Source organism: Tenebrio molitor, chromosome 9 (assembly GCF_963966145.1).
Source record: "Tenebrio molitor chromosome 9, icTenMoli1.1, whole genome shotgun sequence".
NCBI lineage: Eukaryota > Metazoa > Arthropoda > Insecta > Coleoptera > Tenebrionidae > Tenebrio > Tenebrio molitor.
This window is the reverse complement of record NC_091054.1, coordinates 13,280,396-13,292,728: the sequence shown is the minus strand read 5'-3', so window position 1 is coordinate 13,292,728 and position 12,333 is coordinate 13,280,396. Positions and strand designations below refer to the sequence as shown.

Genomic DNA, 12,333 nt, shown 5'->3' with positions numbered 1-12,333 from the left:
TTTAAATGATTTATGTATTAGCGAGTACCGAGAAGAAACCGAATGGATTTGTTAAACGTAAACTTCATACATAGTATACAGTAAGCGGCAAAAGTATGGAATAAATTCCTTAAAAATTAAACAAAATTTTTTTCAAAATAATCTTTCGACAGGTCAATTTTAGTTTATCAAAATACATGTTTTAGTACCAAAGAAAATTCCAAGCAGTCATTTGTTTTCGAGTTATGACGTCATCGATAGTTTTTTTAAATGGAAACCCCCTATTTTTTTTCTTGATTCTGATAGCCCTTTTAATTGTCTAAATGACAGTATAAAAATGTTCTTATCTTACTAAGGAAATTTTTGAGAAAAAAAAAATTATAAAGTTGAAAAAAATAAATTTTATAACAAACAAAAACAAGTGATAAAATCAAGTAGGTAAATCAAACAGTCAAATGTTACTGTCAATTTCATTCGTATGTGTTATTTGTTTTAAAAAATGTTTTCGAAAATGACTCATTTAACAGAAACACAACGTATAGAAATTTTAATTTTGATTGGGTGCGATAGATAAAACTAAAACAGGGGAAACTTCTTCATAAACTTGCTTATTGTCAACAAGCTGGGGGATGGCAATTCGAACATTTAATTCCATCATTTTAAGTACTTACAAACACAGTTTTTGACTTGTTTTTGGTCGTTATAAAATTTATTTTTTCCAGCTTTATTATTTTTTTTCTCAAAAATTTTCTTATGTAAGGTAACAAAATTTTTATTCTGGCGTTTAGACAATTAAAGGGGCTATCAGAATCAAGAAAAAAAATAGGGGGTTTCCATTAAAAAAATATGTATATCAATGACGTCATAACTCGAAAACAAATGACTGCTTGGAATTTTATTTTTTATTATTTTTTTGAAAAAAATTTTGTTTAATTTTTAATTAATTCCATACTTTTGCCGCTCACTGTATATGTACAGTCGCGATCAATAAATTTTGGACACTAGTGTCATCGTGCTGTCATACATTCTAAAACGACCTTTATGTATTAATAACCTTAATTTTGATTGTGTCAATTTTGAAAATGTGAATGTCAGATTTACCGACAAAACATTCAAGAAATTTTAAAAATCAGACAAATGGAATAGAACGAGGGTTTAATTAATAAAAAATAAATAAATAAAAACCATAAACTTAATATTTTGTCATCGCTCATATTGACAAATTATAGATAAATTTGACAACAATTTCATCATTCATGTGTGACAATTTCAATAAAGCATGATTTAGAGTATTTTTTTTTAATGACAGAAAAATGATGTCCAAAATTTAATGATCGCCATAGTACTACCTTGTTACCGGGTTTTTTTATAAAATCTACCAATAAAAACATTCTTTTGAAATACGCTATCCTCGATTTCGTTCATTTCTATAACAAATTTTTAAATTGTCACAATAATTAATATTTTTTAAATTATTTAAATTTATCCTCAAAGTTGGCGTTGATGAGTCGATTGTGATATATTTTTTTTTTTGCCTAAAAATGTTTAAAACGTCTGCTTTCTTTAAAAACAGTGTATATCTAATTAGCAAAATTTTTCTGGAAAACTGTTTCAAATTCTTATTTTTTATGTTAGCTTTTTGGAGTAAAGTGCAAAAAATGTGTATTAAAGTTTTGTATAGTGTTCATCAAAACAGTCTGCTGATTGTATTGTGAAACTTATTTAAATAATTAATAATTATTTAAATAAATAAATAAATATTTAAATAAATTAATAATCAAAATGGAACTTACACGGTTTCTAAAGAAAACCGACGAAAATCAATCCTCAATTTTGATTGGTAGCCAACAATTTCATTTGAATTTATGAGACCTTTTTGACCCGTTTTTATGCAAGGAAGTTCTCGTTAAATACCATAATTACGGGTCATGTGTTGAGGCTTTGTCAAATTTAATTGAAATTGACAACCATTTGAAATTATTCATTATTCTAGAATGTCATAGAGTTGACACTATTTATCATTGGTGAAGAGCTGAATGTCAAAACCGAAATGTCGACGCACCCCAGCTGTATCACCAACGTCGACGCGTTTCGCCACCCACGTTGCTGCCCCATCAGGAGTGGGACAAAAAATATTACACCGGGCGACGCATCCCGGACTGATTCTTTGCACAAATGACTCCAAAATTCCGCAAAACAAAACTGCATTAGACAAAATAAAACGAAGACTCGGCATTTTGGCGTCCAATCTACATAACTAATCTATTTTTTCCCTCGCGGCCTTGACTTTAACAAGTGACTGTTTTCCACTCTCAAGGCCTCCAGTTTTCCCGAATTCGCGTCACCGCACCTGCGTTTTCCTCGCCGGGTGCGATGCAAGTCGGTCACCACTTTCATCATCCGCCATCTACGTTGCAATACCTGTCCTGCACCCGTCGACATCAATCACTGAACGCGCAATTCGATTGTCGTTCGGTAAACAATTTCATTAAGGTTGATTCAGCGGAGTATTTCCCGTCCATAAATTATAATTGTGCATATCATGGGACACCCATCTACATTCAAGAAGAGATCAATTCCGAGAAGCGCCCAAGGCTCGTAATTTTTAGCGGCGTGATAAGCCGGTCTTGGGCGGCTCTGACGTCACGCGCACGCCTCCCCGCTCGACCAATGAGGTCGTCACACACCAATTCGGCCGTTGACGTAACAGCACTCTAGATTCGACCGTTCAACAACAACAAATTTGTTTGATGCAAAGTTCAATGGGAAAAAATCGGACAAACAAACATCAATTATGAAGATAAGGAGTGATAAACAAGGCGACGAGATGTATGCAGGAAATTCGCGGAGTCACTTGGGATCGGCACGCGTTTGTCAGGTTGAATAATACGCCGATCTCCAATGAATCTTTAATAAACCATGATTTTTACTTTTTGTACATTCGTAATGAGGTGTATTAGAGGTAAAATTCAACGGTGACAATATTTAAACAACAACAAAACAACTTACTAAGACTAAGATGTAAAAAGGAAAATAAATAAAGAGGCAACAAGCGTCAGGACAAAAAATCCTACAACAGTGGTCAACAAATAAAAACAAAAAATGAAACAGTAATCTCTAAAGCTCTTAGTCAAAATAGTTTTGTCAACGGTAACAGTATTATAATTGTCAACTCTTTTTATATTGTTCGAGGATCACTCAATTTGCGTTGACGGAGGAGCGTAAAAATCCTCCGGTCATTACCAACATAACAAAATCATAATGCCGAATCTAAGCTCTTCCTTATCTAAGTTATTGACATTTCGAGGCCATGATGATAAAAAAAAAACTTATACTGAGTGGCAAGAAATCACACAAGTTCCCCCACATTTTAAATTTGTTTTAATATATGAACAGCAGAGGTGGTGAAAAGTGGATAATCTTTATTTATTTATTAGATATCGGTCAACCTCACCGGTCCTGCGGTACTCGGGTGCCTCTCAGAATCTTACTTTGCTGCGGGTACAGAAAAAGAGAACAACATGTAAACAGCCATTCGGGACGGTCAGTTTCGATCTCGCTCACCTGATATTGTTGTTCCGAATCGATAGTTCCGACGACGGCCACGATCTGGTATTGGCGCGCCTTCATGGCAGCCTCGCTCTTCCTCAGCAATCGCAGCGCCACCGCTGAACTGTTCGTATCCCCGAACTGAGCCATCTGTTGGGGGGAATGGCTCGGGTCGAGGACGAGGAGGATGAGGCTGCCGTCGCGGTGCACTTCTACGCCCATGATGGTCCGACTGTGGCCTGTGCCGAACAAAATAATCGTGCTGGATTCGAACATTTAGCTGACCCCTCAAATCCTCTGTTACCTTGATGTTGCAGATAGAGCGGCGGCGTGAACTCCCCGCCGATACCGTTCTCGAAATACTTCATCACCCAATTGAACAGCTCAGGATGCGCACCTCCTGGTCCCGTGGGCCTGTGAAAATCCACCAGCTGACACTTGATCCTCAGAAACGACAACAACGTGACCACTTCCGTGGCCCCAATCCACTTCCTCGTGTTGACCAGCCTGCATCCCAGCTGCTCGGAACCCTGGATGTCGAAACCCTGCGACCACGCCTGCTCTATGAGACTCTGCAGACGGGATATGCTCGGCACCGAACTCCTCGGAGGCTTCTGACCCTGCCACAGCTTGTACAGGCGCTCGTTGTACCTGGGGACATACGCAATGTTCTCCAGATGTACCAAGAGCAACAGGCGAGGTTACCCTGTGTGGGTGAGGAGACTCGAGATCAACATTTGAGTGTTCCTGTAGCCGCAACCCCACCCCCTGTCTCCGTAAGAGGAGGCGTAGTGGTCTACGCAAGTGCAGAGGAGCGTGCGGACGACGTTCGGGGCCGTCGTGCTCATCGCTCTCACCCTGGGCACTATGCTCCTGGTGACGGAGCTGCCGTCGTCGATGCCGCAACTCTCGGCCGCCCTCAGGTCGAGGGTGCGCTCGTAGTAGTCGGCGACGCTCATCTCACCGGCGTACACGGCCCTCTGCATGTTGGTCACGGATTGTTCGCGGAAGTTACCCTGATTATCCATGCCGTATTGGGCCCTCAACATTTCGAACTCGCGCTGTTCGCGCTCTCGCAACGCCGCCCTCTCCGCCGGCTGGGGGGAACCCGCGGGGAAGTGGCTCTCGACGTGGCGAGCGGCGCCCTCGCTCTGAAATTAGGACAACGTGCAGATCTCTTACGAAACTCATTAATCTTCTTTCGTTTTGACACTTGAACTTTGTATGAATTAATCTACGCATTGGATTTTTCATGTAAAGTAAATTCAATCTTTTTCGACAATATCGAAACCTAACTGTCGTAGTTTCAATTTTGAATTTTATAAACGCAAAACTTCTAAAAGTCATTGGTTATTTATTGTAAAATATAATACAAAAATAGTTTGTTCCACTTCTACATCGAAACAATCGTTAACTAAAAGTGTAAGATAGTTCTGGTCTCAAAGTGACAATGCGGGATATTTTGAGACTTCTTTAAAAATAAAAATACGACATTTATAAATAAATAAACCAGGTAGTGTCACTTTAATCTACGAAAGTATTCAGTGCAGTTGTTGGAATCTTCTATACCTGCAATAATTATAAAGGCTTTTCGCTGAAGTTGAAATAATTTTTTTAATGATGAGGTGTCAAATACGGTCCTAATAAGCCGTTGACAAGGCTACCTTATTTAAAAATAAAACAGCTGTAAATTAGAATCTGAAGAATGAAGCTGCACTAGTGGAATTTTTATTTGAAACATAGAAACATGGTAGTTGCTACCAACATAATTTAAATAAAATCCCTAATTATGCGACTGTTCAGTTTAGATTTTATACGTAACTGTGAGGCTTACGCCTCATTACGGCTTATTTTATTTGTGACAGTTCTTATGTTCGTGATCTAACTTGGCTCACTAACCCTCTTATTGCGCAATCTTTAAAAAAATTAAATCGAGTAAGCCGCGACTATCATGCTTTAGTTGGCAGCACTAGATTAAATGTTGTTGTATTTGACAATGACAACAGTCAAGTTTCTCTATTAGAGGTTAGAGGAGTTAAAATAAATATTTTTTCAACAGCAATGTTTCAACTAGGGCTGTCAACTGAACCATGCCAGTCATGACTTAGCCTATTATTTTTTTTTGCATATTGATTATGAAAATTGACTTTTTTTAACGAAACATCGTAATGAAAGTAACACTTTTTTAAATCATTTTATTCAATTCATTGGCAAAGAATACCGACTATTTTGCATAAATCCTTTTAGGCCAAATTTCTCAACTTACAATATGCAAAAAATTAGGCTCCGCCTTCGTTAATCAAACTGCAAATTCATGAAAAAAGTATGACTTTCATAACTAGTTGTACAATATAACGGGTGTTTTTTTTAAATTTGGCGTCGAAGTTGGCGTTGAACTGTTGATTGTGAACGCACTATACAGGTACAGGTTACGGATCACGGATCAGCTGTTTAAATCTTACGCTTTTAAACGAGTGGTGCGCTCTCAATCGACTCTCCAACGCCTACTTCCACGCCAAATTTAAAGAACCACCCTTTACTACCTATTAATCGCATGCTGTTTACATTTATGAGCAAGTAACATTTTTTTCAGTTTTATAAGCATCAGGCGGCAAGAATTTCTCTTTTTTTTTACTCATGCATAAACCAGATCAATAATTTTATCATTATTCGTTATTCTTATTTTCTTTTGGTGTTCTCGATGAACTTACATTACTCTCGTTGTCCAGATTGATTCCACAGATAGGACAGGAGTGAGTAGGCGGACTTGCCGGAGAAAGGACGTCTCTATGTTCAATGTTGACATGAAGTTCTAAATCGGGAGCCGAATTGAAAGACTTCACACATAACGGACAGGAAAAAATTTCACCGGTGGTTCCCCCCACTGAGGGTGACGTCAAATCAAAATGTCTCCTACAAACATTAAATACTTAAAATTGTATACAAGTTTTGTTGAAAGTACAAATGTCAATAAATAAAATCAAGATTATAAAGTATACAATAACTTAACAATTACATTAGTTACTGAATATTAAGATATTAACGTAAATGACGTCAAGTTGGCAACAAAACGCGCCAGTAACTGAACTCATAACCATACATTTATGAAATGAGATTGCAAAAAATTAATCAGCAATAAACAAAATATGACTCATTATATGAAAAGTTATATAAAATGAATATAAATCATGTTGATACCTGTTAACATGCTCCTCCAGCTCGTTGGGACTGGTGCTGGTGTAGTTGCACATGGGACACTGCAACTTCGGCGTTGCACTCTTCAACTTCAACGCCAGACTAGACCTGAGGGGCGACCCTTGCCCGTGGCTCGAATTCTTCGGACTCAACTCGCCGCCCCCGTTCACTTTCGGGGACAGATTGATGTTGTTAATATTACTCTTACTTCCGCTAACATTTATACTATTAACATTATTCGAGTGGCTAGGCATAGACGGAATGTTCCAGTTATTACTACTCTCCCCATTGACCATACCATTGTAGTCGCTGCAACAGACGCGTCGTGACTGATGGAGAGCCGAGTCATCGCCACGGCCATACCTGGGACTGACGTCATCGATGAAAGTCAGGTTGGACTCGGATTCTGGTGTCAAGTAATCCAGGTGAGCTTGGTTGACATGCAGGATGAGTTCGGCAGGGGAAACAGCTGACAATTCGCAAAAGGGGCACACCGCGTTACCGTCAACGTGGGCGGTCCGCGTGTGAGTCCTAAATTCATCCTCGCTCAGGCCTTCCAAGCCGCAGATTTCGCAGGAATAGAAGAAATCAGGGATGTTACTGGCCATCCTATCTGGAATTGATTTTGAGGTTATCGGAAAATTACTGGGACTTGGTCTCGTTGCAAATTCTTTGTAATTGACATGCTTATAGTCGATTAGAGAACTAAGCGAGTCTCACCTGCTTTTCCTGCGATTTTATTTCGATTTTAAAGATGTTAAGATTCATTTGACAGTTTGATTAGTGACCTACTTCTGCAACCCGCATAGCAAATCTGCATAATGGATTGCCTATGTTGGTAGAATTGCCCCACCACAAAATCGACATGAAAGTGCTTTACTCACTACGAAATGACCTTTATAACCTTTATAGCGACAAATCGTAAATATTCGCCCGGAATTTGCTCGTACCACTTACATACAAGTCATTTTATTGTAACAGTTTGAACCGCCAGTTACCAGTGAGACACCGCTTTAAAAATGAGCAACGAGAAGCAGAAAACCATCCCTAACTACATTAAGTTCACATTCGGAGGATCAGCTGGGTAATTATTAATCGCTTCCCCGTCTCTTTACCATCTCCCATATCAATATTGCAACATTTCATCTCAATAGGCTCTAGGCTACTCTTTCATTTTTTCTTTATTCCAAGGTTGGCACAACTTTCGCGCCAATTTCAAATGTATTTGCAGAATGGCAGCCACCCTCTTCGTCCAGCCGCTAGATCTGGTGAAAAACCGGATGCAACTTGCCGCCACCCAACAGGAAAGAGCCACCTCGTTTCAAGTCCTCCGCAAAATCATCGTCAACGAGGGCGTCTTTGCTTTATACACAGGCCTCTCAGCTGGCCTCCTCCGACAAGCAACCTACACCACGACTCGCTTGGGCGTCTACTCGTGGTTATTCGAGACATTCTCTGACGAGAACAAAGCCCCTAACTTCCTCACGAAAGCCGCCCTGGGAATGGCGGCTGGGATGTGTGGCGCTTTCGTCGGTATTAACCCTAAAACCTGGTCACCGCTCTTCTCACATTGAGATTTTCAGGTACCCCCGCTGAAGTCTCCCTGATTCGGATGACTGCCGACGGTCGCCTACCCGCGGCGGAAAGGCGGAACTATAAGAATGTATTCGAAGCCCTCACCAGGATAATCCGCGAAGAGGGCCTCCTCACCCTCTGGAGAGGAGCCATCCCGACGATGGGGCGCGCCATGGTGGTCAATGCGGCGCAGCTGGCCACGTACTCGCAGGCCAAACAAATACTGATAAATACTGGATTCTTTCATGATGGGATTTTGTTGCACTTCTGTGCTTCCATGATTTCAGGATTGGTCACCACTGCAGCTTCCATGCCCGTGGACATCGCCAAAACTAGGTACTAGCTAACTGGCAATCTATTGTTGTTACTTTACTGTGTGTTTGCAGAGTCCAAAACATGAAAACCATCGACGGAAAACCGGAATACAAGGGGGCACTAGATGTGCTTGTCAAAGTGGTCAAAAACGAGGGACCTTTTGCTTTGTGGAAAGGCTTTACACCCTACTATTTCAGATTGGGTCCCCACACAGTCCTCACTTTTATATTCTTGGAACAAATGAACGGGGCGTACAACCAACTTGTCTTGGGTAAAACTGGAACTGGTGGGAGCTTGTAAGGGGGTATCAAAAAAGAAGAACATTTTACGCTTATGAACAATTTTTTATTAAGTTCGTCTACATATCTATTTTTAAGTAATAAATATGCACAAAATAGTTTGCCAACAATTTTCTGTGTCAACATTTCATTTATTGACGTTTGGAATTATGTAATGGAATTTTTAAAATAAACCGAGGCCACTGTCATAAAGGAACCATTTCCTAGTCACGTGATTGTTACTTAAATATTTTCCTGTAGTAAAGACTGAAATGGACCACCAATAAAAACAACGTGAACAGTACAACTTCTAGTTTTATTTTTTCAAGTCGATACAATAAATTAGAAACATTTGATTCGAGAGAGAAACTTACAATATGTAGACATCGCAAAATAAAAAAAATTAATAAATTATGCCAAATAAATAACAACGCGTTTATAATTGGTTATTTGTTCACGGAACCACGAGATTGATCATTGTCACATCACATTAATACGAAAAATAAATATTTTCTTCTATTAAATGGAATGGATCAAATCACCGAGTCCCGATAATGATATTAAATAACAAAAATAAGCGTAATCATGATAATCGAAATCAGTCTGTTATCGTCGATCCCACTTGAGACTAGAATCGCTTTGTATATTTGATTTGATGTGGGAAATCGACGCACACATAAAAGTGTTACGCCTCTGTTGACAAATGTCATCAATGTCAAATAAAACAACACAAGGGGAAAAATGCTCCGTTGCGACGATTTTTTTTCCATTCTTATATCATTATGACACGAAACGAGCTAGCAATACAATACTGATTATAATTTTTTTTAAGAATTATACGAGCCGCCTATGGTTAATTAAGAAGAACTGGAAGACTAACAATGAAACATGAAAAAATCAATCTACAGTTGAAGAATGACGTATGTGGAGGTCATGCGATAACCACAATCACAGTTTGTAGAGCAGGTTTAATAAATTACAAGAATCTTGTCAGTTGACAGGTTCAATCAAAGTTATCTCAATGACGTCATCTCTGTTGACATTTGGAATTTTGGCTCTTCACCTACAGCAGTTGACTTTTTTGAACGACTTACGACGATTCATTTTTTCGCCCCCCACGCGTCATCTATTTGTAACATTTTACGCGAATCCCTTGGAAGTATTCCCATTTTTGTTGCATCATCGAGAGTGCACGAAACGCTGATCAGTTGTAGCGTTCATGCACCTGCAACGCACGCCACTGTTTTGATATTTAACGAAACGAAAACTTATCAGTTCAGATCACAGTTTTGTCAACCTAACAAAATCAATCACAGTCCTCTCTACTCGCTTTTGTTGCACGCATCCTTGAAATTCGTAACGTTCAACGAAACGAAGTAGTCGTCATGAATGAACCTCACTATATCTTCGATTTTACACAGACTAACCTTATTCTCTAACAGTACTATGTCCTTACAGAAACTCACCTGTCGAGTGACATCCCTCCCGTTTGATAACAACCGAAAATAAATACCTTTGGCCCCGTTGTGGGACTCTTCGTAATTTTGATACACTTCAAAAACGACTCTGGCGCCGTATCTCAACAAGAGGGGATCGTTTTGGAGTCCCAGAGCCGTCGTGAGTTGCTCAACGGTGTGATCGTGGCCAGAATATAGTACCAAGTATGGTCCGTTACTGGACACCATGTGCAACATTTGCTGCACAATGTGACGTATCAGGCCGTAGGATCTCAACAAGCACAAGCGCTTCCAGTACACGTTCCTCCACTTTTGATAGTTGACCCAATCCGTGTAGGCGAAGACACCGGCTACGTTCTGTCGTCTAGTAACTTTGGCTCAGTCAGGTTGGCAAAGCAAGCAACAAACTTACTTGATACAATTGGACGGTGTCTCGCACGGCAAGCCACTGCCGTGACACACGTAGGTCAAGAGTGCGTCCCTCACCGCATGCGGGTCACTTCCCAGTGTCCCCTGTTCCGCCCCCGGCGAAAATAACGAACGTCCAGTCGACTCCGCCAGTAGCGCCACAGCCGGGTGGGATTTCAACTGATGGGAAATCGATTTCTTAACGGCTCTGCAAATTGACAGCTGTCATTTCGAAAATCCAACGTTCGACACTTACTTCCACAACTTGTCGGTGACGGGGCAACCGCAATCCTTGAAGCAGAAATTCATCGATTGACTCTCGAAAACTGGGAGTTTCGTGAGGGTTTCAGAGGGAACGAGTCCGTAAAGGAACGAGAGAGCTGACTGAAAGGTCCTTCGATATCGCGTACTGTAGACGAGGGCCTCGTTGGGGGTCAGACTTGCGAGTTTGGGCCACACTTGAACGTACGAGTCGCGGAGCAGCTGTCCCAGCTTGAGGAGCTGGCTGATCCCTTGCATGGTAAGCTGCCCGAGTTGACACTGGCGAGGGTGCGTCGGGAGGAGGGGGAAGTCGTGGAAAGGGCCGGGACCGGTCCAAGGGGCGCGTCCTGAGACCGTTAGGTTGTGCAAGTACGCCTGAAAAAAACGAGCAAGAAAATAGGACGGTTAGTCGATACGCCACTGGATTGGAATGACAGATTAGAGCAAGAACTACCAACCGAAATGGAATCGATGGGTCGTAAATTTTGGTCTAAAAATAGAACAAGTTTAAAATTAAAGCAATTAATTTGATTAGATGATGCATAATTAAACCGTCATTTCGCAACTATACAAATAATTAGTCCGGAGGGTCGGCTCGTCTTAAAATAGCGCTTGATTATCTCTTGAAAATGCCAAGTTATCTGATCAGGTTCATTTGGCACTTTCTAGTTTATGCAAATACAAAATTAGACCGCCTAGACTGAAAATACACCGTTGGCAATGGTAAATTTAGACTGAGAAAGCAAAAATTAATCCAAAAACTTGTTTGTCTGGTTTGCGACTGCCAATGCAATAAATTACCTTGTATGAGATGAATTTTTCTGTTTCTTCTGTGCCGCAGTTGACGGCTGTGATATTCCTGACGTGCTGGAGGGGTCCGCGGTCGCCGTGCCTGATCAAGATGATTACCCCTGTCATGACCCACTTCTTCGACAGGACAATTCCTGTCAAACACTTGTCAGATGCTGCAGGTCAAACGTCAAAGATTTACCTTCGTCGCCGTCGCTGATCTCTTGAGGGGAGTTGCATATTTTGAAGATCCGCCTGGTCTTGATGTCGTTGGAGAGGCTGTGGAAGAGCTCAGTGTTGACAGCTGGCTCGGGCAGCTTCTGCTTGGGCTCCAGGAATTTGTAAACGCCCGCCACAAGCAGCAGGATCCAGACGATCATCAAGAGGTAACAGTGGAGGGCCTTGTTGGGCATCCTCGGCAGGACCTCGACGAAAGTCATGCTTTCCTCCTCCCGACTATCATAACCTAACTTATCGGTTTATTTACGTAATTGCCTCTATGGAGATAATCTAAAAATAAATCAAAC

At 40.7% G+C, this 12,333-nt stretch overlaps 3 protein-coding genes across 3 annotated transcripts; 1 reads left to right on the top strand and 2 right to left on the bottom strand.

Annotated features, from left to right (window-relative positions):
- Positions 1-2,874: 2,874 nt before the first annotated feature.
- LOC138139541 (zinc finger-containing ubiquitin peptidase 1-like) lies at positions 2,875-7,583 on the bottom strand. Its single transcript, XM_069059851.1, has 8 exons — positions 7,444-7,583; positions 7,087-7,336; positions 6,727-7,032; positions 6,240-6,441; positions 4,234-4,679; positions 3,833-4,179; positions 3,544-3,767; positions 2,875-3,474 (listed from the first exon to the last, which is right to left on the bottom strand). The coding sequence occupies exons 2-8, from the start codon at positions 7,329-7,331 to the stop codon at positions 3,430-3,432; spliced, it is 1,815 nt and encodes a 604-aa protein (XP_068915952.1). The 5' UTR covers positions 7,332-7,336; positions 7,444-7,583; the 3' UTR covers positions 2,875-3,429.
- An 81-nt stretch (positions 7,584-7,664) lies between these two features.
- Positions 7,665-9,198, top strand: LOC138139544 (mitochondrial 2-oxoglutarate/malate carrier protein-like). The gene is made up of 4 exons (XM_069059856.1): positions 7,665-7,807; positions 7,955-8,256; positions 8,307-8,634; positions 8,685-9,198. The coding sequence occupies exons 1-4, from the start codon at positions 7,743-7,745 to the stop codon at positions 8,911-8,913; spliced, it is 924 nt and encodes a 307-aa protein (XP_068915957.1). The 5' UTR covers positions 7,665-7,742; the 3' UTR covers positions 8,914-9,198.
- On the bottom strand, positions 9,189-12,246 carry LOC138139542 (2-phosphoxylose phosphatase 1). The gene is made up of 5 exons (XM_069059852.1): positions 12,009-12,246; positions 11,819-11,961; positions 11,013-11,392; positions 10,761-10,964; positions 9,189-10,712 (listed from the first exon to the last, which is right to left on the bottom strand). The coding sequence occupies exons 1-5, from the start codon at positions 12,244-12,246 to the stop codon at positions 10,214-10,216; spliced, it is 1,464 nt and encodes a 487-aa protein (XP_068915953.1). The 3' UTR covers positions 9,189-10,213.
- Between the last annotated feature and the right edge of the window lie 87 nt (positions 12,247-12,333).

Excerpts from the sequence above, each read along its gene's own strand:
- LOC138139541 (XM_069059851.1), bottom strand. The coding sequence starts at position 7,331 with ATGGCCAGTAACATCCCTGATTTCTTCTATTCCTGCGAAATCTGCGGC. Across the intron at positions 6,442-6,726 it reads CTGGAGGAGCATGTTAACAG|GAGACATTTTGATTTGACGT; the intron begins GTATCAACATGA and ends TAATGTTTGTAG. Across the intron at positions 3,768-3,832 it reads GCTCTATCTGCAACATCAAG|GCCACAGTCGGACCATCATG; the intron begins GTAACAGAGGAT and ends TGTTCGGCACAG.
- LOC138139544 (XM_069059856.1), top strand. The coding sequence starts at position 7,743 with ATGAGCAACGAGAAGCAGAAAACCATCCCTAACTACATTAAGTTCACA. Across the intron at positions 8,257-8,306 it reads GATGTGTGGCGCTTTCGTCG|GTACCCCCGCTGAAGTCTCC; the intron begins GTATTAACCCTA and ends TGAGATTTTCAG. Across the intron at positions 8,635-8,684 it reads GTGGACATCGCCAAAACTAG|AGTCCAAAACATGAAAACCA; the intron begins GTACTAGCTAAC and ends GTGTGTTTGCAG.
- LOC138139542 (XM_069059852.1), bottom strand. The coding sequence starts at position 12,246 with ATGACTTTCGTCGAGGTCCTGCCGAGGATGCCCAACAAGGCCCTCCAC. Across the intron at positions 11,962-12,008 it reads GATCAGCGACGGCGACGAAG|GAATTGTCCTGTCGAAGAAG; the intron begins GTAAATCTTTGA and ends AGTGTTTGACAG. Across the intron at positions 10,965-11,012 it reads GTCACCGACAAGTTGTGGAA|AGCCGTTAAGAAATCGATTT; the intron begins GTAAGTGTCGAA and ends GTCAATTTGCAG.